This window comes from Bombus affinis, chromosome 14 (genome assembly GCF_024516045.1).
Source record: "Bombus affinis isolate iyBomAffi1 chromosome 14, iyBomAffi1.2, whole genome shotgun sequence".
NCBI lineage: Eukaryota > Metazoa > Arthropoda > Insecta > Hymenoptera > Apidae > Bombus > Bombus affinis.
Window position 1 is genome coordinate 3,405,845 of NC_066357.1, and position 24,654 is coordinate 3,430,498.

Sequence of the window (24,654 nt, forward strand, 5' to 3'; positions counted from 1 at the left end):
AAACGTGTTGTTGAACCACGTCGCACGAGTAAAATACACATCTAAATACAATCTAAATAGAACGATCCAATTAGAGGACAATGCTCCATTTATTTCAGTTGTATTTATTGCAACGAAATTTTAGTTAATGCCTGATTAATTGAACTCGTGCTGACTGAATCTACTTATAGCGGTTCGCGGATGTAGTTCACTAATACTTGCCACGGAAAACTTTTACGAATATACATCGTAAGTTTCATATATTATAAGTCGAAAGTTTTTGAAATTCCATTACCACCATAATAAAACATCACGCGACTGTAACGAAACAAGAAAGTTGAATATCGCAAATGTGCATTTTTACATATTTCGCTGGATCTTGAAATCTGTTTAGACGGTGAATTTTTGCGAAAAGATTCCAGGTCAATAAGATAAATTAGATACCGGAACAATGCCGCTTCGTTAATCGTAAATCACCGCGGCTTGAACGCATACTACGGAATAACTAATAATGAAATATCCTATTGTACTGTATGAAAGAGCACTTGAGATTTTATCGAAGATTTCATGAATGTAGGATTTGGATCTCGGAATAAGTAGTTGGAAGATTTTTCTTAGAAGGAAGTGCAAAGTGAGAAAGTACCTGGTCGAGAAACTGGGCGAGAGCTTCATGATTTGCAACGACCACGGCGCCGTAATTATCCTCGAGGCTTCGATGAACTATACTGCGACCTCTGCGTTGCCTCAATCGGCTTATCCTTAATTCGTCGTCCTTATTCTTCCAGTCTTGATCCTCCTCCGGACCCTGCATTTTAAAAATTCCATTATAAATTCCGCGCGGTTGCGCCACTGATAAAACTATCTCAAAGTAAAATTGTTTCCCGGGATCTTTATTAAATAAGAAAAGTCCAGGATGCGCGCGCGGACCACGAAACTTCCCCGTCGAGTAATAAAGTTCCGCAAATACCGCGGGATCGAGTTGCATGGTAATAAAATCTCTGGGCCTGCTAAACAGTTGTGAAACCGATCCACCTTTGAAAAAGCAACGAAGAAAGGTGGCTCCGACGGAAGCGTGAAAAACCTAGTCTCTACGGGGTTTCGTTTAATTTTAAACCTTTTCTATCTGGTTAGCGTTCGTTCGATCGATCGCCATGTTCGTATTGCTTCTTTTCTAAAAAGCATAAATTCAGTCGGAAACGTAATATGTATACACCGATTCGCGAAAGTATTCCGACTCTTGCAAACTCTTTTCCCGAATATGTTACATCGAGTGCGTTGTACGAAACATTTTAAAGTTTCGTTGACATCGCTACGAGACCAGAATTTCGATCAAATTATTCGAAACCGAATCGTGTGTAGCATTAAATTTGTTCGTTTCGATAGTGTTTCGCGCTAGTCGCCATAATTTTAAAACTAGCACATACGTTCTTTGGTTGTACAGTTTCCGATATCTTACGCGACCACCCACGCGGTCACGTCCAGTTCGGGAAATATCACGAGATCGTACCTCGTCACCGGTGTAAAAACCATACGGGGCATACAACTCGCTCTCGGTCTCGCTGCCGCAATATGGAAGCGAAGTCGATCTGACGAACGTCTGATGATGAAATTTGAATTCCGAAGCGGGTTCCATCGCGTTGCTGTCGGATTTCCTCTTGCAGCTGAGATGAGATACGCCAGTGTGGCGCAGCTCGAGATTCGAATCGCATTCCGGCGAGCTAGAAAGGCACTCGTAAACATGACTGTCGTTAGACGTCTGGAAAAATCGTGTAAAACCACGCTGGAATTAGTAACTCGTTAGATATGGTAATTCTATGTAACGAAATTGTGGTACAAATGAAACGAGGAGATTCTACGAGTGAAAATGAGACAGAAATCAACAATAACAACATCGTGTTAGAGTCCTCGTACAGAAAGGAACTTTTGGAAAAACAGTTGAAATTAGCACGACCCGTGAAAAAGATTTATTTCGAAACGATAAAATGCTCCAACTCTGTTTCGTTATTTTTAGTTTTCAACTTATTTTGACTTGCAGATTCCCTCTCACCTTACCTGTACCATCATTCTTGTCATGCAAATCGTGTAAACGGATCGACAAAGGAAGATGTTTCAAGAACCGACCAAACATAATCCACCAATCTATTAACTCCGAATGGTGGACACTGAGAACACTGCACGTACTATGTACTAACCTAGCCGAACGTGCCATAAGTGTTATTTCGAGAGCACACTGACGTCTAATAGGTGAGACATTACGGTAGCCTTAAATTCTTGAACACCTTTCTTCCTACTTCCTGTGTACACTTCCGCGGTCAGCCATAAAAATCGTTAAAAGCCCATTAATTGTAGCATTACCAGAGAATCAGACGTGGGTGGCGCAGTAACCGCGACAGTCTCGTAATCCTGATTAAGCGCCGGGCTTGAAGAGCCGTGTTTCTTGAGGATTGGCTGCGAGGTCGCTTGGTCCCTCATGCTGGCGGTTCTTTGCGGTTTCGAGGGTGCCAACGAGCTGCGCACCTCACCTGTAACATCCTCCGCTGCTGCAGGCACGTCCGCCATCGTCAAGCGCCATGGGTTAGTACCACAAGACACAAGGCATATCACAAAACAGGCTAGCTAGCGTACTAGCGTGCTAGGAGAGACGGAATTATCGTTCCCGGCTAAAACACTAGAGACGCGCTAGCACGTACATACGTATGTGTATATCTATGCAGAATGGACTGTTGTTGCGAGAGGACGAGGGCAAAGCGACAAATCAGACACGTTGGTGAATCACTCGAGGTCGTCGTATCGACGATTTCGGATCGCTCTTCCGCTCGTCGGTGTTTCAATCGTGAATCATTTTTCCGATAAAACTCTTACGAATACGACTACAGCGTAAGTATGATAATGATAATGGCAGTTTATTCGATCGTTCGATAAGTTTGTATCGATTTTTAAATGGTTCGTAACATTGCTTTTTCGAAACACGTTTATTTTTAATATGATGTACACATACAATTTCGTTCAATGATCTTTTTCAACTGTTTTAGGACTCCATTTTTCTACAATTGTTTTATATCCGAAAAATTAATCCATCTTCGAGGTTTAAATCAACTTTGTACCTGGCGGACCCATTCTCGCGGCTCTATTATGAACAGCATGTTCTTGGTGAATGGAAACGGAGAAGATAGGAATACGAGAGATCGAGGTTTCCATCTATGCATAATACCGATGACGCGTAGTAATTGACGCTGCGAATTAGATATTGTGCTACAAAAATCAGCATCAACTTATCGAACGATCCAATACTGTATGATAATCGAATAACGAGAATCGTGTCTATTTAACCCTTCGACTTTCTTCCAACGTTAAATCGACTAAATAACACCGTTCGTATCAATTGGAAACGTAATTCCTGTGGAAGGAGAGACACATCTCTCTCGGTATCCTAATTCCTTGGAGAAGTTCCGGCGAAGCTAAAGGGTTCAATAGAGTTCTAGAAATTCCAGGGCGAAACACAGTGAATTAAGTGGCGTTTAGAGTTCCTGCGCGAATCATCGGGAATCCTGGAATTGGCAGGCATTCGTTATCAAGGTTTGACTGAAGGGGAAGGGGGAGAGAACACGATGCTAATATGCAATCAATACATGCGGCGTTAGTTGCACCCTGGGACGGTTAAGGATACCTTGCGCAACAATCCTACCACCGTTGTCACGTCGCCGCCGACATGTTCACTATTTACAGCGGACTAGGAATGAGACGAGCACCTCTCTACCCTATAGCTGTTCGATTCTCGTCTACCAAAGCAAATTCGACTCTTCGTTCGTGAGAGAAGGAAGGTGTCGAGTGGATCGATGCTTAGCACGCGAATGAAATTGTCTTTTTGAATCGAAATGAAGGAATACCGCTATCACGCATCGTGTGCATGCTTGTTTGTAAATCACGTGATATTTGCTAATTTTGCACGTAAAGTATATTACGCAAAAATGGACACCGCAGGGAGAACGTGAAATGTCGAGTCTTCTGCCTTTTATAGAAGAACAATTTTAAAGTTTAAGGAAACCGAGAAGTTTACAAAAGATGGACTTTAACAATGTGGTTTAAGAGGGTCGTTTGACAAGGATATTCCTATTCGGTAAATGGTAGCGAACTTATTAAGGAAAGAAAGGAAATAATGGAACGAGCGAAATGGTGGATGAAAAAGAGAATGTATGCAAGTTTCGCATAGTCTTTGAATACAGTCGTATCCGGTGCATGCGGTTAACGATGAAGCAACCCCAAATCGAACCGCGCAAACGTCAAACGATCGCAATCCAATAACAATTATGAATGAGAACGATCGTGGTTCCTTTTTTCGCTTCGTCGTTTCACATCGTCGAGGCCTTCGTTCCGTTCGTCATGAAAAAACAAAAAGAAAGGAGAAAGCACACGCAACGGATAGAGAGATACTGGGATTACGACGGGTGCAACGAACCAAAAATCTAAAAGAAAAGAAAAAGAAAGAAAGAAAAAATTGCGAGAATATTACGTGACCAAGAAAAACAAGGCTCTCTGGTTTTTCAGGCAACAAACGTTTATTTCAGACACAGAAATTCGAGGTTACAGAATCTTTCGTACTCCATTTCTATCGTTTTATTTACAAAAAAAAAAAAAAACAATGTGTAATCATCGGTTCATACAACTGGTTTCGCACTTTTTCCAGTTTCAAATTCTTTCTTAAATTCGGCCAGCCATTCTCAAACTCTTGATCGCACTCTGATCCGTTGGAGGCAACTTTAGTTCGTTTGATAGAGAAATTTCTGTATCAAAACGACGGCGATTCGCGCGGTACAAAAAAGATAATCACAACTACGGTGTTTCATCGACAAACGTAGCTGTTGAAAAACACGAAGCGCGAAACGTCATCGCGCGTTGTTTTATCCAACAAAACGGTAATAAGATATATCACAGAGAATCGTGAATCGTTCGGTATAATGTCTCTAAATAGAGCAATTAGTCGAGAAAGTACACGAGTATAGAGTATAGTCGTTCGAAGGGATTAGTCGTATAGAGTATAAGAAACAATAATTAGAATACGAAACGCGTATGGCATATAGCAAAAGTTTAAAAGAGAACGTAACTTCGAGAAGAATATTAATCTGACTGTTTCACGGGAATCCCGATATAAACAGGATCACGCGACTCTTCGTCTTCATCGATCGTCTAAGTCTTCGTTCGTGTCCAGACACGGACAAACGAGCACTATCCAAATTGAGAAAAAAAGGGGGGCAGACGGGTGTAAAGAAACGGCAATTTCACGACGACCGTACGTCGACCCGGCGAAACGAGGAACGAAGAAAAAAACCCGTGAGGGAAAGGTGAGAGTTAACCACCGTTATCCAGCGTTACAGGATTATATTCCCCGATCGGACGTACTCTCGCAAAGAAAACTGTAAATTCGTCAAGGAAGCAGCTGGCGCGAGGATTCGTGTGAGTATGGCTGTTACAACATCGAGATTTTTGCCGTGGATAACCATTAGTTACATTGGATGGGCCTGAACTTACCCAGATTCGCGTAAATCGAGTCTGAGGTGGTCGAGGCTGCTGGCTGCCAGGACGACGTCGAAGACGACGACGTAGACGACGAGGACGTTGAAGATGTGGACGACGAGGGCGACGATTTCGTGGATGACTTGTCGTTCCTCGACGGTAGTTGTTTGGTCTCGACGCGTGGCGGTGGTGGTCTGACCGGTTTGCTAGCTGGATCCAGTCTCGACCAATCCTCCAAAGACTGGTTCCTTGGTGGTGGTGGCGGTTTCCCTGGTCTCGCTACCATAACATAGTAACGCATATTTTATACAGCCGGCATACGGTCCTTGCAAATTTACTATCTTTGGAGAATTCGCTCTCGATGGTGGAGAACCATCGCGGTACGCGCTTGAATATTAAACGTTCTCTTTGAGGAGACTGCGAAATGAACGTGACACGATGATGTCCGTACCACTAATATACATGCTAATTAATTGACAAAGGGAGACCAGGTAAATTTTGATAAGCCAAAATTATAGACGAAATTCTAAAAGAACCGCTTCTCCGTTTCTCTCGATCCCTCGTCAAGATAGATCATTATCGGATAGAGCGATCGTGTGTCAAAAGGAAAACTTACCGGCGGCGTGCGATCCGGCGGACAACGGCGATCGAGTTGCTCTTCCCGCGTCGTTCCTAGAACCGCAGGAATCTGGTTGATCTTCGCTTATCCTGCTAATCCGATCGTTTCCCACCACTTCAACAGCAGCACCATCCAACTCCAACGGATGAATAATTTCTAATCGTGGTTTAGGTTGCGGCGTCGATGGTATTTCGTCGATCCTCGAGTTGGACGCATGACCGCTAACCATATCCACGTCTTTCCTCGAACCCATCCTGAGAAATCTCTTCAAAGAGAAACGCGGTCTACCTCTCTTCTTTTCTTCTCTAACTTCTGGCCCACTTGCCAGACTATCCTGCGACAGAGATATCGTTCTTCTGGACGCTGGATCGCACGTTTGCGCGATCGTAGGATCTGGAAGATCCGAGACAGCTTTTCGAAACTTCGGGCTGCACGACGAGGCCCTTTCTCTCTTCTCTTTTTCTCTGACCACTGGAGAGTCTGATTTGAAATTCGCCCCGGGATTCCTGGCGAACAAGCTACAACTGGGAGCCAGTTCTTCCGTAGAATCGATCGCTGGAGGTTTTGGCGCCATTCTTCTTTTATTCGGCGACCGTATCGACTCTACCGTCGAAAATTGGGGATCTGAAATTTCTTCGTCGACCTCCGGATTCTCCGTACTATCTGCTGAATCTGTGGTCTGACTTCTGACTACGTTCGACGACGTCTTTGACTTGCTTCCTGGCGACGTTTTCGATGCAGACATCTCAACGGTCGGCAACTTCGACTCGATACCTTGACACACAGACTTTGAGTTGATTTGCGATCGAGAAGTTTCGTTCTCTCGCTGTTCCGAGTCTTTTGGAGTATCCGCGTTCAGAGATCCACGATTTTGATCTAAGAGCGAAGCGGCAACTTGCTCCTCCGACTTGTCTTTGGTAGCTGTTAGACGAGAGGAAGTTATTTGTTCCGGAGGTGGAACGTTGTTGGCGCCTGTAAATCAGTTGAAAATGCAAACGTCGTTAATTAGAACGGAGAGTGTTGTACCGTGGACGACGTAATCGTGGATCTACGTGGTCGTTTCAACTAATCAGAAGGATGACTTTGCGCGAACCGTCTACCGAATCCCTAAGTAATCCTGGTATCGTCGCGATAGTGATCTAATCGTTACGCCCTTGTCATGCGAATGACTTTGTCGCAGATCATTAGGTTTAGTTGTTTCTTGGAAGATTTAAACGTTGGGAAATCGAGAATTTATTTGAAAGTTATTTCGAAAGAAGGGAATATTTAAAAGTTGAAAAATTGAAATGTTCGAACATTTTGATATTGGAAAACTTGGAAACTCGAAAGTTTGGAAATATTTACATGAAAATATTTGAAAGTTTAAGTATTCAGGCATTTTATATAAAAATCTTAAAAGTTCAAGAAAGATGCGACATATTTTTCGAGAAAGAAAAAGATTCTCACCTGTGCTCGAAGCGGGCTTGCCTGCGGCGTTTTGAACCGAAGGAGGCGGTAACACGTAACTTTTTTTTCCATTTGTATCAGGCGACGTAGAACTACTCTTGGCCAAGAAATTAGTCGGCTTCTGAGGCACCACAGGTTTCATCTTCGATTCCGAGTGAACTGTTCCGTGTAGAAAAGACGGTCTCGGTTCGGTTGTGATGATCGGTGTCTTACACGTTTCTGCCTGAACAGGATGCTTAGTTTCAATAGGCGGAGGACTCTTTGGAAGAGCTGGCGGTTCCGTCATTTCTTCTTCGTCCGCCTTTCCATCTGGTTCACCAGCCGATTCTCGACTTTCTTCAAAACTGAACTTCTTCTCCACGGGTGTAGCTTCACCTTCCACTTTTCGCACTTCAAGTAACAATGGATCGTCTTTAACGATTTTCCTATTGTCGTTTAATGTTGCGTTGATTTTATTGGCGTCTTTTCCTCGAACAATCATGGATCTATCGCTCTCGGCAGCGTCTTCAGCCTCGTTCTTCAAAGGTGTCAGAGTCAATTCGATACCCTTGTCCAAGGATTCATTTTCTATTCTCGATACGTCGCGTGCTTTCTTCGTGATTTTCCCTGTAAAGTCATATTCGATCTTGACACCATTTTGCGAAGCTTGCGCATGAATCTTGGATTTCTCGTTGTCGAACTTTTTAATTGGTTGGCTTCGAGGAATATTGGCAGCCTTCTTATCCGATTTACTATTCTCTAAATTCCTCTCGACGTTGATTATGTTAGATTCGGACGTTCTGTCCTTGGTGTCATCAGGATCCCCCGATTCGTTTCTTTGCATGACAGAAATTAAATTATTCGACGTGATCAGGGGCATGTCCACGATCTTCTCCATGCCGGATGAAAACTTCTGATCCTTCTTTTCCTCCTTTCTCGCATCGACATCGGTTTTTTTCATGCTCTTCGACATCGTCTGTAGGAATATTAAAAGTCGATAAAAAAAGGAAGAAACTTTTCACCAAGTATAGAATATTTCTTTAACGCACTTTACGATACGAATTCGACGGAAAGTTTCAATAAAGTTTCGCTACAAAGGGAAGATCCCTTTAATGCGTTTACCGCGCATGACGTGAATCCGAATCGGCAAACGTTTATCTTCCAAAGTGCTTCTAAAGACGTGAAATAAAAATCAGAAAATCGTGGCTAAAAGTTCTTAGTAAGTATCGTAAATTCAGGATAATAATCCTCACACGTAGTATTTTGCAATATAGAGACAGATATTATATGAAAATTATCTGTTCATTTGCCTGTTAAACTGGACAGACAAACTGTTTCGTTATATTTACGTCTGCAAGACGGTAACACTAAAATCAGTTTAATTGAAATTCGTTTGTCTTTGTTAATTCTATGATCATTCTATGACTATGCTAATCAAGGGATGACGAAAGTCGAACATGCAACGAACGTAATACAAAATACCAACCTCAGACTTGTCAGTTTCCATTAGTTTAGATTTGGTAAAGTTCGTTAAGCCATTAACGAATCCATTCACCTTCTTATCGCTAGGCCTCTTTGCTGTTGGCAAAGATTCGTCACCGCCAAACGGCGTGACAGAGACCAACAACGTAGTCTTCTTGCCTTCTGAATCCTTCTGTATCCTTCCCAACATAAGGGACGCGAAGGATCTCGTCGTTGTAGACGACTTACTCGTCTCGTTCGTGGAGACGATCTCCGTCAAGTTTGCGGTGATCGTATTAAAGTTGGTATTGGCACGCGTCAAGTTGCCCAAAGCCCTTTCCTCTTCGCTGTCTGGCAACGCGTCATCGTCCCCGTTGAACGACTCCACCAAGTCCTGCTCATCTTCCTCTTCACCTTCGGAGACGAAGTCGTCGCCTCCATAACCGATTACCTCCGTCAGCCGCTCCGTAAATGCCACGCTCTTCTTTTTCTGATCCTTTTGAGACACCGCCTTCCCACGCAGAATACTCTGAAAATGATCAAAACTTATATTTATAATTTATTATTATAAGATTTGAACATTTAAAGCGTCAGCTGAGACACGTATTTTTTCTGTGCAATTATTTGTGCCGTAAAATGAATCGGTTCTCGAATATTTATGAATATCGTAGTTAATTTGAACGCGTGTTTGACGTCAACCTCTATCGAGATTGAAATATAATTATATATTCCTATTTCAATTTCGACGTATAATTCTATTTATGTCTGTTTATACATGGTACATTTAGACAATTAAATATACAATACGTTTGTACGAATAAATACGCAATTAGATACTTGTTATTCTAGCGCGAACGTTTCTATGAATTTCTATGATTTCTATACGAATTTCTCCAATTCATTACGTATTCAATAAACGTGAAATGAAACGTTGTTCTGTAGACCGAAGGAACGGCGGAAGTTTCACGCGGATCGAAACGTTCGAAGGATGCATTATGTACCACGATTCTCCAAGTGATCGGCATGAATCGTAATCTTCGTGGACGGCGATCAAGTATCTACTCTATGGACAAGTTTCCAGGCTAGTTCCGCAGATTCACGACCCAATCCTCTTCGACAGGAATTAAATATTATTGTTTGGCAGCAGCGTCGACGGATAGGAGCAATCCCGAGCCAGCTTAAGTAAGTTATAATCGTCCATACCACTCTATCCTCTAGTAATCCGTCTAATAATTCACCGGTACTCGGAAGAAATAGTATTCTGGATCTGGTTAAAGGGTCTCCTCGTACACTCGAACGTCTTATCACCGTTTGCCAGGAAATGAAAGTTGCTGGTTCAAGTTGGATCAATGCAGCCGGTGCAAAAACGTTATTTTTCGCCGAAACTCTCGGGTGGTCAGCTGGCGTTAATGAAACCGTTGATGAATTATTCAACGTGGATCCAAGCTGTTCTCGAATTTCACAGGTTTCGGACTGTTTTAGAATTTTCGTTTATCAGCTACGACAAGAAACTATCGACTAGCTAGAATATTCGTCGCAGATTCGTCGACGTTGTCCCTGTTTCATAACACGAGTCAGCGAATAGAAGAGGGTGGTGGGATCATCGAAATGACACTGCGAATTCTTTCGAAAACGACGACTCGACAAAAGCTATGGCAAGCTTCTACGTCGTTCCATAGTGTCGTACGAACACCTTGGCAATTTTCTCGTTCGACTTTTCATCCCATTCCCTCTCGTCGCTGCGAACATCATTTTTTCGCGAGTTGCCACTTTTCACGCGTTCCTTTCGCCGGATGTTATCGACACACTTGAACACGTATCCCCTCTACGATCCAGCGGAACGAAAAAAGATCGCTCTCGGATGCGTTATTTTACATCTCACCGGATGTTGAAAAGTCTCGAGATTAATCAGCTGGAGAAAGTAATCGTAGATGCCTTTTTTCTCATTTTCTCTCTCTCCCTCTCATCTGCCTGCCGTTTTATTTTTCCCTCCAATTTCCTGCATGTAAATGAGAAAACACGCGAAACGATCTTAAAAGCGTCGTGAGTACGTGGGCGAACGATGATTTTCTTCGATGGAACGCGCCCACATGCGACATTAAACCCTCGTAGAATAACGCCTACCCTCTCGAGCGTGGACAGAGACGCGCGTGTCGTGCGATTAAACGTTCACCCTTGTCACTGGCTGACGCGCACGTATGCTTCATGTAAATTTAGAATTCCACGACAATGAGGACGTCACGCTGCGATTCAGTCGGTCTTCTCAATTGGATATTAACGGAAACGAGATGGAGCCACGAGGTGTATCTCCAGTAGCTTCTTCTCGTGCTGATTCTTTAAAAGAAATACGGTAAGACCGGACGTTATCCGGTCTCGCTTTAACCGGCCACATTTTTTATCCAAATGAAAACAATTAACCAGCAGACCAAATAAACTCGCTTAATTGGAATCGACGGTCTATATATAGTAGCGGAACACTTATCACCCGGTGTTCTCAGAGATTTTTCCTCCATTATGTGGCGTGTTTGAACATCTTATAACGCTCTTCGATCAAATTTCTTCCTCCATTACCATCCACTGCTGTGGATCTCGAGGAACGTGAATTCCAACGTGCTTTGGCGAAAATAAGAAAACACGAGTACAAAACCGAGCATAAGTTGGTAGAAATTATAGATGGAGGAACGCGAATGCGATCTGCGGGTAAAAAGCTCGTTGGACATCGCCACGTATTACGATCCGCATGGTTACACATAAATTCTCTCTTCTTCTTACCAGCGGCAGCCAGGAATTCCGGACGAACGACAGTGCACGACGGTCCTTTGCTCGAACGACCCAGTTTTACGAACTTGATGCCGCTGCCATAATGCCGCCGCGATTCGTGGCCGGAACTTCGTAACAATTTTCCAAGCGTGGAACAGTTTAGCTCGCCGCCTGCTCGATCCCAACGTCACGCGTGAAAACGATAGCGGGACTCTGCCACGCTAGTTTACCCGAATCGATTTTGTCGTTTGCTCGCCAGTTCCTACGCTCCTATAACCTGCTAGCAAAATGCTAATTCCACGCCGCTGGTCCCTTGATCTTGTCCGTGTCTCGAGAAAGCCAATTTCGTGGTCCGCATTTATCGCGCCATCGAAGCTGTTTTTTCACGTGTACCAGAGATCATTACTAATTAGTAGTCTCATTCCAGAAGCATTCTAGTTATTCGATTAGAATCAATGACCGAGGCATAGTCAAGTTTCCCGGTTACGCTGCGCAACTGCCTCGCTTAGGCACAGGAAATTAGCGATATTTTCTAAGGACTTGTAGGTATTGCAATATCATTTAGCCTAATGATAATATAATGAACCAGATGATATTCTAGTTTTACGATGTTGCTGCTGTATGATATTTTTACTTGCCACTTAAGAGGTCGTTAACTGTAACAGTCTTATGTAAAATATTGGACATCATACACACACACATACACACACGCGCGCGTATATAATTTATATTCCGTAACTCACAGTCTGAAGAAACTTTAGCTAAGGTTCGTAGTACATTTTGTACAAATCCGATTTGTCTTCGTTGAGTCAAAACCGCAGTATACTATACAAAGTGTACTGTATACGTCAACGTACTGTATATGTATAATATTCTACTACTGGCTTGCTTCTCAAGCAGTCAGGAGTAAAATCGTTGACATTCCTTTAAATTATATCATCCGTGTTGGAAGTACCTTTGCTTCGATAAAAAAGAGGGATCTCTATTCGTCGGCGAAGACAATAGGAGAAACAATTTTCACACTATCAATTAACGGGACCAATAAAATACAAAAGACTGAAATTCTAAAGTAAGTAGGTAACTCATTAGGAAATAAAATACCTGTATCTTAACATTATCAGTCTTCACATAGTTCAGAGCCTTGCCAATGTTTAACCTGAACGTCTCTTCCGGCAAAGTGTGTTCCTCTCTTGGCTTGAAGCAATTCGAACAGAGTTCCTTCTTCCAGGCGTTCTGCACGAAGCGGTTGCATTGTGTGGACATCGTTGCTTCACTGCAGCGACAGCGAAAGTCCCGTTACATCATCACCCTGAAAGGAAAGAGGCGAAATAGTAATCGTCCAATTCTTAACCCGTCGCTATAGCATCGCCGGTGAACGGTGAGTTTCGTGCTGCACGTGTGCAACATCGCGCACGAGAGAACCGCTCCTCCTACACGACTGCACGTCGTGCTCTCCTCTAGGGAGACGTTACTCCAGATATACACGGTGTCCCTGCTAGAAGACTGATTTAACTGCCGGAAGCGAGTCAGGCTTGGTTTCGTGAGCGGGAGATACCGAGTCGTTTGTTGGAAAATTAAGGAAAGGGACCAATAAAGAGGTCTAAAATTAACGGTTAATACCCAGAACTTGTGTCTCGTGAATGCAACAATCTCTTCGAAGTGAATTATATACTATGCAATTTGTTAAAATATTGTTAAAATATTTGTTGAAAATTTGTTAAAAATATTCTGCAAGAAAAAGAAGAGGAACGATACTGAATTGACGCAGTGCAATTCTGAACGAGGTCTCGAGCATCTTATTTCCCATTGCATGTTTCAAATCGTTGTTTTGTCTCTTGGAACGTATAGATTTTGTACACCTGAACAATTTTATAGCCTCGCTATACCGCTTCCAACAACATCACGTCGAAGAGCCTATTCACAACAGGATGGTTGTAATTTTCTCGTGAATTGCTCACCAGCCGCACTACGTAGATACGACACTGTCGTATTTTTCTACTCTACTTTTATACGATAATTCTCTAAAAATTGGCAACCTCCAATTTATCTTCTCAATATATTCCTAACAAATTACACAGAAATGATAATGGATAATCAGGATAATTAATACGAAGTTGAAATTTGATTATTCCTATAAAACACAGCACGGTGCAGTACGATATAGCGGAGCTAGTAAATTTTGCGAGAGCACAGTCGAAACGCAATCTCGCGATGAACCTCGAGGGTAGGATAAAAAGATAATTAAACGTCTCCTTCTTTTTGCCGCATACGTTTACGGGAAAACTGTCCGTGGCGTTCGGTGAAGTTTAATGAAGGACGTGGCTATAAATTGCCCGATAAAACGATGCTTTATTGTTAACGCCGGTCCGTTGCAACAAAGTTTGATCAGGGAATGAGTTGAATAAATTATTCGGTCTTCGGAAGCACGGGGGTAATAGGAGTTTAATTCTGAATATTCCACGAGCTTCTTACACGCGATGCTTTATTTTACAGGAGATATAGCCCACCGGCTCTCGTTAACCATCCCTTTCAACCTCCGAAGCTTTTTCACAGCCTTTGTTTTTCTATCAAGCGAGATTGAAACGAGTTCAACACATACTGTGTTAAATAGCTGTCTGATAGCGAAATAATCGTCGCTTTCTGTGTAGAGTCACATCCTCCGATGTTTAACTCGTCGTGTTGCTATACATATTTATTCTTTAAAATTACCCAGTTATGGGATACGAGGCATTTTGATATTTCATTAGCGTTATAATAAGACAGGATCACCGTGATTATATTGATGAAATTGATACGAAATTGAAGATGAAATTTCTATCATGTATACAAGATATTTAGTACAAATATATACATCGTAGAGATCGCGAAAATATTTAATCCATTGTGTCGATAGATCCCAATATTCAGTGGGATAATCTTTAACATTTATTATACGCTTAATAAGAGAACTTGATTAAAGTATCATTGGAACTAGCAGGTTCGTAGAGAGCGACGGTATCGTTGGAATCTCCAGTGAATAAAATCTATCGGCTTCGTTAATATCGCACATTCCTACCATCTGAGAGAACGGTTCCCACCGTGGACCTTAAAACGATAAGAAGTTTCCGTGGGAGAATGGTTTATCGTCTCAGCGAAGAAGCGTCGGAAGCTATGGTGTTGGTTAGTTTTCAAAAATTTCTCTCGCGATGGTCACGTCTTGGAATTTCTTCGGCCGGCCGTCGAACGAGAGCCGTTTGAAATTCACCAGATCCTACCAACTTCTTCGCGATTTTTATCCTTTCACGCCAACTTCCGTCTCGAAACTTTTTCAGGCGAATAACAAGTTCTTCTCTCGTGGGAAACCATAGCAAAAATGGAAAAACTCATCGCCATGTGCGAATGCAGACGGAGGAGCTGTTGCGTGAACTCTTTTGATTTAAAAATCTATTCTTTATATAAAAGAGAAACGTTTCGTAATTCCAAACGATTGGAAGAATACAAAATTGTTGTATCGTCTGTAATATTACGATGCTATAGCGAATAGATTTCACAGGCTTTTAGAATAATTAATTTCTTTCCTCTGTCTTTCGAATAAATTTGCCAAGAATCATGATAAACGATAGCGAGTTGAACATTTCAACGAATAGTATCTCAAATTTGTGTAATGAATTTTTATGACATATACCCGTTATTCTGATACATTTCCTCTACCGACTCATCTTTTATGTTATCGTTGCGTTTTCCTACGATGTGGCTGTGAGCCAAGTTCTATAGATCGTTTCGTTGCTCGATCTTCACCGTGTTTAATCAGCAAGGTGAATCGTTGGTCACGTTCGAAGCAATGGGAAAAGGTAGAGAGAAGGAAACTTAATCGATGTTCACGCCGACCACGAATCGCATGGTCGTTTGTCGTCGACCATTGTGCAACCAGGAAACACCGACTTGCGGAACTTGCATTTAACGAATGAATAAATTCATTCACCCTCGTTCAATAGAAGTTTCTTACCGAATATTCTCGTTGTACGACCTTGCCCGTTTATTATTTCACCTCGAATCGAAACACGTTGGTCCGCATTGGTCGCACAAATCGAGCGTACCGTGTTTCTTCGTTTTTCCTTCAATTCGTTCGAACGATTCCATCGACGAGAAGGGTTCGACAACGACGATAGGGATCCTTTCCTCGGAACATCTTCCCAGGCGATGGGGCGTCACGATCGTGCGAGTCTCGAGGTATCGCTGGCAAATGTCGAGGGTCGGCCAATGCGATAGCAACGGATAAAAGCGGGACCGGAAGCGGGGCAATTATTCAGTCGAGCGACCAGCTCGGGTCAATTGTCCTGATTGCGTTCACGGTGGCCGCTGTCGACAGGAAAGCATACTCTCGCCCGGATTAACCTTGTCGATGCTATATTTCCTCGCGTACAGTGTCGTTCATAATTAATGCGACTACAATGTAGCCTCGTATAATATTGTATGTAACGATTTGTATAACGCGACGAAAAATTGACGGCCGTGTTCATAGATAAATCTTTCTGTAAAGCGTTCGATAAAGTAAGCACAATTTTTATCCTTTCTTTTGCAAAAGAAAGATTCGTAAAATTATACGTGACGAAAAATCGCATTCTAGCTAAATTAGCTGTTGCTTGTTAATCTCTCGATTTATCCACTATACCCGCGTCCATTCCAAAGAACAACGATTCCTCGTAGTTGCAGATTCTCTTCGATCTTGAACGCTCGTTCGAATCTCGACGATCTTAGCTCCTAGCCTTAGCTTCTCGACGTCCATCAATCCGAAAGTAACTGCAGCTACCGCTACTGACCGCTACTTTAATAGCAGGGACGACTTCGTTGGCAGAAAAAGAGAAATCAAGGTCGGCTTCTATGATCGACCAACTATCATTACATCACAGGTTTCGTGGTACAGCGTGTTTTGCCCGGACGAGTTCTCGGGCGCCGGAATCCGCCATGAATTCCTCAAACAGGTTCCCACGACCAGTCTAATCCCGAAGGATGAACGATCGAGCGCGTAAACGCGCGCGACACGACCCGTCAAGGACAAAGAACCGTAGTGACACCGCGGTACCGCATTAACATGCACGAGAGCTGCAAGCAGACCCAGGCCAGGAATAAAGTACCGTTTCCAATCTCGATGATCCGTTACATCCCCTGCGTTCCATCCGCGCGCTGGAATCCCGTCGATCGAGGACTTCTTCGCGGGGAGAGGACGTTCCAACGAACGTCTTCGTTAAACTTCGTTTCCGGACCGATGCGACCACCTGAGAACTTTAACGGCTTTGCTACTTTGGCGACAGATAATCTGCGGATTAATCTTTCGTTGTTTGGAGGGTACTGGCACGATGTAGCTTAATTGTTTTAACTAAATTCGAAAATGCCCTTGCGTTATTAAATTTCGAAAAGTTTGTAGCCACTGATTTCCTAAGGATCGGCTGAATAACTGTCTTCGGTTAGATCGATTAAAATTCAAAAATTTAACGATCGTTTGATAAAGATCGATCATCGGAATAATTCCGTGTTTGTTTGTCTTTGTTAAATTCTAGGAAATGTCTGTTTTGTAACAACCTATATAATTATTCGAGTTCACGCGGAGACAGACAGGAAATGTATTATTATTGTGGCAGTTAATTAAAGAAAGCGAGACACGACGTTTTGATGTGAAATACAGGTGAAATCCTATTTAATCTATACTTTTAAACGTACACGTTAAACACGAATAACGATCATACCTAACACGATAAAATATTCTATCTGCGTTTCAACTGTTAATTCAGGAATATCTGTCTTGATCGATGATACATAGAATGGTATAAACTGGTAAAACCATGTGAATATCGTTCAAGACAAATAAAATAGAGTGTTTCTGCGTTCTTAAAAATCACGTAGGACGTTACAGCATCGTTTAAAAGGAAAGAAACGTATCGGTCTCGAAATATTTCAAAATATCACGAGAAATGAGAAAAGCGGCCGATAAATCGTTTTACCTGAACAGAATACCGCAAGAGGAATATTTTCAGAAGAAATTTTATTTCAAAATATCTCGGAAAAAATTGTAGACAGGAGATTTCACCTAAAAAAATGTAATATACGAAAGATATTTCAAGAAGAATTTTTATTCAAGAAAGAGTGAACACCAGTGATTTATACGACAGTTTCTGTTAAATATTCCAAAGCCATTCGTTCCATCGTGGGCTCGATTTCGAAAACGCCCCATCGGCTGCAGATTAAATCAAGCTCAAAAATAGAATGTAAACGAAGAAAAGAGCCGAGATATAACAACCTTAGGCACCTAAATCCCCGGGAAATATTTAGTGACGGTAGAAATATCGACGCTGAAACCGAGGACGATAACTTATCCACGACACGGAGGCTGCGGTATGCCTGGCGTGCTCGGAAAGTCGTAACAACCTCGCTCAATCAATTTCAAGGAAATTTTTGCTCCATTTCTCCGTAGCAGTCTCGTGGATGCCGCCGCATCTGCCGAGGCCTCGAAGAAAAATTGAAGGTGACGGGGACAGGTTACGCGTTCCTGACCAACGCGACCAGGATTATCTTCCTGCTGAACGATCAGCTAGAACGGTTCCGTTGCCGCGAAACAGACCTGTCAATTGCAGCGAATTAATGACGCATGCACGAGCCTGCGTTCGACCGTGTTTCTCTCAAGATCACGTTCAAGACCGAGACACGTTCCATCGGCGTTCTTGGATCCTGTCTTGGCGACCCAATCGCTCGAATCACATGGACGCGCGAACAACAATCCGCTTTTTCTACTTGATGAAATAACACGGATTTTTATGATATCCTGGCCAACGTTGCTTCTCGTTAGAGATCGCTGCGCTTCGGAGTACTTTTGATTTAACAGCGAAATCAGGTTCAAGAAAGCATAGAGCGAATTTCAAAATCCTGTAATTTATAGCTCAATTAATTAAGAGCGTATAATTTAATTGTGCAGCTGTTTTCGAATTTTTGGTGTCTCTGTCTTGCGTTAGTTACTAGTTTTAAGTAGTAAGTTTCAGGTAATAAATCAAATAATCTTGTAGACTTCCTCTAGAAAGAGGAAGAAGAGGTAAAATGGAAACTCGTAGAGTAGGATGACGAATAAGAGAAAGTAGAGAGAACGGATGGCGGGACCTTTGGAACGTAGGAAACCGAAGGAATCTTTCACGAGGCCTCGTATAACGAGACCTCTCACGGCGTGGCCCGTAAACAGGTTCGTGAATCGATCTCTTCACGGACTCTATCCTCGCCAGTTGAACGGGTCGTCGACCCTCTCGTGCCAAAATCATTTCAAATTCTTGGCGCGCTACATGCGCCTCGATGAAACGCGGTCTCGTTCATTGCCACGCTGCCAACTATAGAACAATGACAGACAGAGACGAAGCACGAATTTGCAAACAAAAACCTCTATCGTCATCCTCGCATCGTCTATCTATTATGCATGAAGAACAGCGAATTCTTTCGATCAGTTCGCGATTGGTCGCCTTTCACTCTAACACCCTCTCCGACTCTTGGTGCACTCGACGTTGATCGGATTTTACGAAAGTATTGTTCAAAACCTCTGAATGTTCCTACTAGCTTATTATATCTGATTTAGTATCGCGTTACACGGTAGTATCTATCATACGGCGAGTGGGACGAAATCGATGAAGGAGATTAAAGCGATTCTTCTCGAACACGCCCCGAGCTTCTTATTGTTAACGAATGATAATGATACGCTGAATGATAATCAGTATTGGCAAAGAACATCGTTGAAATGTGACACGTCCATCTTTCATGGCTTCGAGGCTTTATCGAAATTACGCGCGTCACAATTAAACGACGTAAACACGGGAATTTTCAATCAAAAATTTATGTTCAACGGCCTCGTATCTCGATGCTATTCAAGGAAATCGCGAAAAGGAGCGACTGCAACGAGGGCAAAATGTTAAATAACACGGGTGGATCGAGTCGGATGCACGTCAATACGCAGATACAGCTATCTCTCGTTTGTAAAACTTCACGCTTCCGTACTTTGACCGGAGCATGATTTACGAAGCAGTTCCTCTCTTTGATGTCTAGGGACGACGCTGTTCGTTCGTTGCACGACCGCTCCACGGGCCAACCACGACGCGGCCACCGGACTCTCTTTTCTTCGTCGCGGCCACAAAGTCAGAAAGGCAGACCTTGCCGAGACATTCCATAAAGATGACGCGGCCCAAGAACAGCCGAGGAAACAAACTCGATCCACGTCGTCGTATTGTTTCGAACCATGTTTTCTGTTCTGTATCCTACAAAAATGATCAGTCCTGCAATCAACATAATAAGCAGCTTCTCTGCCTGACAACTTATTAAGGGACAACGTATCGTTAACGCAACGTTTTATTTACGATTTCGCCTCCGGTTAATTTAATTTTTCGAGTCCTGCGTTTGAACGTTGTAATTACGAAAGGAAATTCCAAGGTTTAATACGTCCTACCTCGTTATTTCCGATAATGACGAAACGAACCAGCATCCAACAGGTTGTTTGCAGTCTACAGTGTATAATCGTTGATTTTGTTCTACAAACAATACGTATATTCGTGGAAATGCACGACGGTAAGCTTGATTTTCGAGGAGAGCGGCGAACGTTCGTGAAATTCGCGTAAGAGAAGAAACGCGTGGAAAGCAAGCTAGGCGATCAATTTTGCGGAACGACGAAACAGGCGTCGAGTATCCGTGGTTCGTGGGAGTCGCACCCAAACAGTATTTCCCTTCTCACGACAATAAGGGAACGCACGGCGGCACACCGAGACAAAACAAATTATGATTCGCGCCATCGACTAACAGCCGCCAACGTTAATGCGTGACAATGGAGAATAAATCGACATCATAAACCGTTAGAAAGAGCTTTCGATTCGCCTACGAATAGATTAATCGTGATAATATGGTTTATAGATCTATCGTGGAACTGTAAGCTGCGCGAACCGTTAATTTAAATCGTTAATTCCTGGCCAAGGTTTCAGATTGCGCGTCTCGGCGTAAAAGTGGAAACAGCGACCCAAATAATATATCAAAGTTATAAGAGGCATCTCGCTTAAGTTAATAGAAAACAGCGTACGACGTTCTACGATGATACATATTTGTTAAGTATTCGAGCGCGAGAGGAATAGGCCGCAAGTACAGTTATCTGCGCGAGTCGTCATTAGCATGAAAGGATCAAGTGTTAACGTTCCATTAATTACGAAGCGCTCCGGAAAGAAACTTTCGAGTTAGTACGAGTCTGGAAATTCTCCTCGCCGTAATTATTATGAGCCTGCCCCGTCGGTTAATATTAAATTCGCTGGTGTTTAACTCCACCATTCTCTCTACCATGCACGAATCGTTAGCGAAAGAAAAGCGATAATTTTCTAATATACCCCGAGAGCAACAGTCGAGTGTCGTGTATTAAAAAACTGACAAAAACTTTACCTTAACCCGGTCGATAATTCATATTAATTTTCTACAACACCGGAAGAAGCAATTTCTCAAAGTCCGCGCGTGACTCTAAAATGCATTGAAAGTTCATTTATCCTCGTAGTATCCTCAAGGCGACCGAAATTCTACGAATGCCCAGATCGATTCTTCTGTCGCTTTGCTCGATCCTGGACATAAATATTGTCATACTATAATGTCGCAACGTTTGGGAATTGGTAAGCAAAACATGCAGCAGCCGAGAGAACACACAGGGAAGGATATTCTTGGGCAAAAGCCACCGAGACTGGTGCCTGGTGGCGCGCAGGCTGATTAAAAGAGCGAGATACCGTGTTTCCCGCGAACCAGTCCCCTCTGGAAACTTATTAGCCATTTCGAATTGGCCGCGGTTCCACGAGATCTGCCAGTGATCTTGAAGCTCGAACGGATTTATCGCGCGGCTATGGCGCCGTTCCTACGGGAATAAGAAGCGACGAAGATTTATTCGGCCCCGGGTCGAGACGAAAAAAAACATTCCAGCGTTCCTCGAATCGAGGCGGACCAAAGAGTTCCCTCGTGGAACGTCGAATGTTACCTGTTTAGAATCGGAGATTCCAGGGACTACGAGCGAGAGCATCTGCTATTTTTTAGAGATTCCATATTTAGTTTATATAGCACTGGAGTATTTTACAAGCCTCGATATGCCGAATATGTCGAAAACTTAACTCTTGAAACTAACAGTAATCACACGGACGTCGTGCTTTGAGCTTTGCGTTTTGCGCTCTTTAGACTTGGAGCACCGAACTTTCCATAGCACGACTTTCGGACGTCGTACTTATACCGAAGTGTTGCATTTGTCAAAGATTTAACGTTAAGAAACAAGTTTCTATCAATTCGCTATATACCCGGCTGCACGAATTACGCGAAAGCCTTAAAACACTAGCAGCTCTGCTCGAAGAAGGATATTCGGCCCGGCGATACCCTTTTGTTGTGCCGTGAATAAAAACCGAGAAACCTTGGCACGCTTGAATGGTCAATTAATCGCGGAATTAAAACGTCGTTGTTTCGCCGGTGAATTCGAATCTGAGATGGAGAAGAAAGGGAAAAAATAGCTTGGGGGAATAATTGTGTCGAGCCGGAACAAAAGGTTCGCTCGTTTGTGCCAGTTTGCAATCGGAAATCGCCCAAAATTTGCAGAAACGTGAAATCAACGGTGGAATGCGGTAAAAATACGACAGGAGAAGCGGTTACCTGTGTGCGAATAAGGAGGGGAGGGGGATTATATCGACGATCGGTTTTCATGTATTCGAACTCGTACTCGATAAAATTAAAATACAAACGCGTGGAACTTTCGTCCTGGCTCGATTGATTACGCCCGATTAATTACCGGATACGTGCAGCGCTGGCCCCGAGTTTTTAGTTAAAAAATATCTGCCGATGAGAATGAAACAGCGGATCGACGCAAAACACAGAGAATTATCTTCCATCGTAACCAATTAACGAGGTTGCTTCGCTTATCGAGCTGTCCAACGCGATCTCACCTCGTCGTAGAAATAAAGAACATCGCAATGCGTTTCATTCTAAATTTACGATACCACACGCGGCTTAGAAACACGGGTTCGAGTGTCTTATCATATTATGCGTTTATGGAAAATACGATGGTAGGAAAATTCGCAGAATGCGCATAAAGTTTCCGCGATGATATTTAAATCAACGAATTGCATCGCATCGATATACGATTGATTCAATGTTTGCTATAACTCTTGGAAAATATTTTTTGCAAATATTTTCTGCATATTCAGAATCGTTATTTTGCACGAATACACAATTCTGGCCAATTAATCGTTTCCCTGATGTTCGGGATCAAATATCTCACCTGCACGAAATTATAGGGTGTTTTAACAATTATAGACGAGAGTGTATCCGTAGGAACGATCGAATTCACGTGGATGACGGGCAGATGATGAACATAACAGATTTTTATGATGGGATATCTATTGGGTGTAATTCGAAGAATTCACGTGGATATTCGGTATGCGTGGCGCTACGTGGAAATTAGATTGCACGTAGCAAGAATGTGTAGCGTATGTGTGAAACCCGTGACCCTTTGCCTTTACACAGTTTATATCATATTTAATGCACTTTTGCGATTGCAATCAAAAGTCTTCGAATTTAGTAGCCAGTATATTTAAATTTTACGCTCTTCATGAATGTATAATATATTGGAAAATATAAGAAGAAAGTATCTGTAAAATACAAAGGCGAAGAAGAAACGAGTGGATCAGAAAGCTTAATTATATCCGTAAGAGCATGAATTTGCATAAACATTGCTAATCTAGCGATTAGAATTAAAGCAAGGTACTCTAATTACAAGAAACTGCACGAACGTACTCTGTATCTATTTAAGTGTGACAATCCTCTCTCGCTGCGAAACGAGGTGGAAACAGCTTCGAGGATCGAAAGTGGCCTTTGTTGGCTTTCAGACTCTCAACGATCCATGAACGAGTCGCGCGGCTCGCGATCGTTCCCGCAACTGGCTGCTTTCAAGGAAAGCGCTGCTCGCGCTGCAGCATCGCGATACACGATCTAGGGAACAGATAAGTAGTCGCACGCGCGTAAGAAGATTCGCCGCTTGCAATTCGCTGCTATGTATCGTTGCCTACGTTTGACTTTCGTTAGTAACCGCGCGTTACGACGACGAGATAACGTATGCGCTTAAACAAACGCGGGGCACTGCTCTTCGCGGTATCGCAGGCTCTACGTTTTCGCGATAGGGCACGCAAAACTTTCTCGGGATGAAAAATGGACCCAAGTTCAAAAGCCAGACACAGGAAATCAACTCGTATATTGTGTACATAGAGCCACTTTCAGCTTGCACAAGTTAAATCTATTTAAGTCGCTCGAGTTTCTCAAATGTTAGATTAAGCTCGGGACCGTTTAAATTCGAGTAATTTTATGAGGGAAGAATTTTATCGGTCATCGTACGAAAAATGCACGAGTATATTTAATAGAAATTAGATTTATATGCAGTGGCTATAAGAAAGTAGTACAAATATTTCGATAACAAAATCGTAATGAAGTTGGCAATCGTTTGAATATAAGCAACTTGAAGTCAGATTGATCAACGTAAACGAGTGTTACAAAGTTTCAAGGATATTTCAAGTAAGTAACAAGTTGAAGCTTGTAAAGTGTGAACTGTTCGAATTCCTGTAACTTGACTAATCTAGACGAGGTTGTAGAACCTGACTTCCTACTTGAAACGCACGACGCAACTTTTCAACCGGTTAACGCGATGGGGAATTGTTATCCAAATTACGGGTTGACCGATATCGTCATTCGTAATTGCACGGACATGCCGCCGCTTGTCCGCTGATTACAGAATCACCGAAAGCCCCTAATTCGAAATAACAATTAAGCAATAACGCGGTGATTCGCAATTTGTAGCGGGTATCCTGTGGCAATTTATTCCGCTGCTTCGGGCGAGCGTAATCGGCCCC

General features: G+C 42.8%; 1 protein-coding gene and 1 long non-coding RNA gene across 11 annotated transcripts in view; one reads left to right on the forward strand and one right to left on the reverse strand.

Annotated features, from left to right (window-relative positions):
- Positions 1 to 12,565, forward strand: part of LOC126924430 (uncharacterized) — a 54,698-nt gene extending 42,133 nt beyond the window's left edge. For 2 of the 4 annotated variants that reach the window (XR_007713514.1, XR_007713515.1), the window contains 3 exons: positions 2,015 to 2,223; positions 2,329 to 2,856; positions 3,012 to 5,047. This is a non-coding gene — a long non-coding RNA (uncharacterized LOC126924430). Of the gene's footprint in view, positions 1 to 1,722; positions 2,224 to 2,328; positions 2,857 to 3,011; positions 5,048 to 9,937 lie in introns of those variants that run through there. The other 2 variants (XR_007713516.1, XR_007713513.1) reach the window with 2 other exon arrangements.
- Positions 1 to 24,654, reverse strand: part of LOC126924382 (putative mediator of RNA polymerase II transcription subunit 26) — a 63,256-nt gene that overhangs the window by 1,847 nt on the left and 36,755 nt on the right. For 3 of the 7 annotated variants that reach the window (XM_050738785.1, XM_050738787.1, XM_050738791.1), the window contains exons 2-9: positions 12,857 to 13,064; positions 9,021 to 9,524; positions 7,556 to 8,510; positions 6,107 to 7,081; positions 5,506 to 5,769; positions 2,335 to 2,519; positions 1,487 to 1,735; positions 623 to 784 (exon numbers count right to left, since the gene is read on the reverse strand). In XM_050738785.1, coding sequence (XP_050594742.1) covers positions 623 to 784; positions 1,487 to 1,735; positions 2,335 to 2,519; positions 5,506 to 5,769; positions 6,107 to 7,081; positions 7,556 to 8,510; positions 9,021 to 9,524; positions 12,857 to 13,018 — 3,456 coding nt within the window. In that variant the 5' untranslated portion in view covers positions 13,019 to 13,064. Of the gene's footprint in view, positions 1 to 622; positions 785 to 1,486; positions 1,736 to 2,334; positions 2,520 to 5,505; positions 5,770 to 6,106; positions 7,082 to 7,555; positions 8,511 to 9,020; positions 9,525 to 12,856; positions 13,065 to 15,740; positions 16,160 to 24,654 lie in introns of those variants that run through there. The other 4 variants (XM_050738788.1, XM_050738786.1, XM_050738790.1 and 1 more) reach the window with 4 other exon arrangements.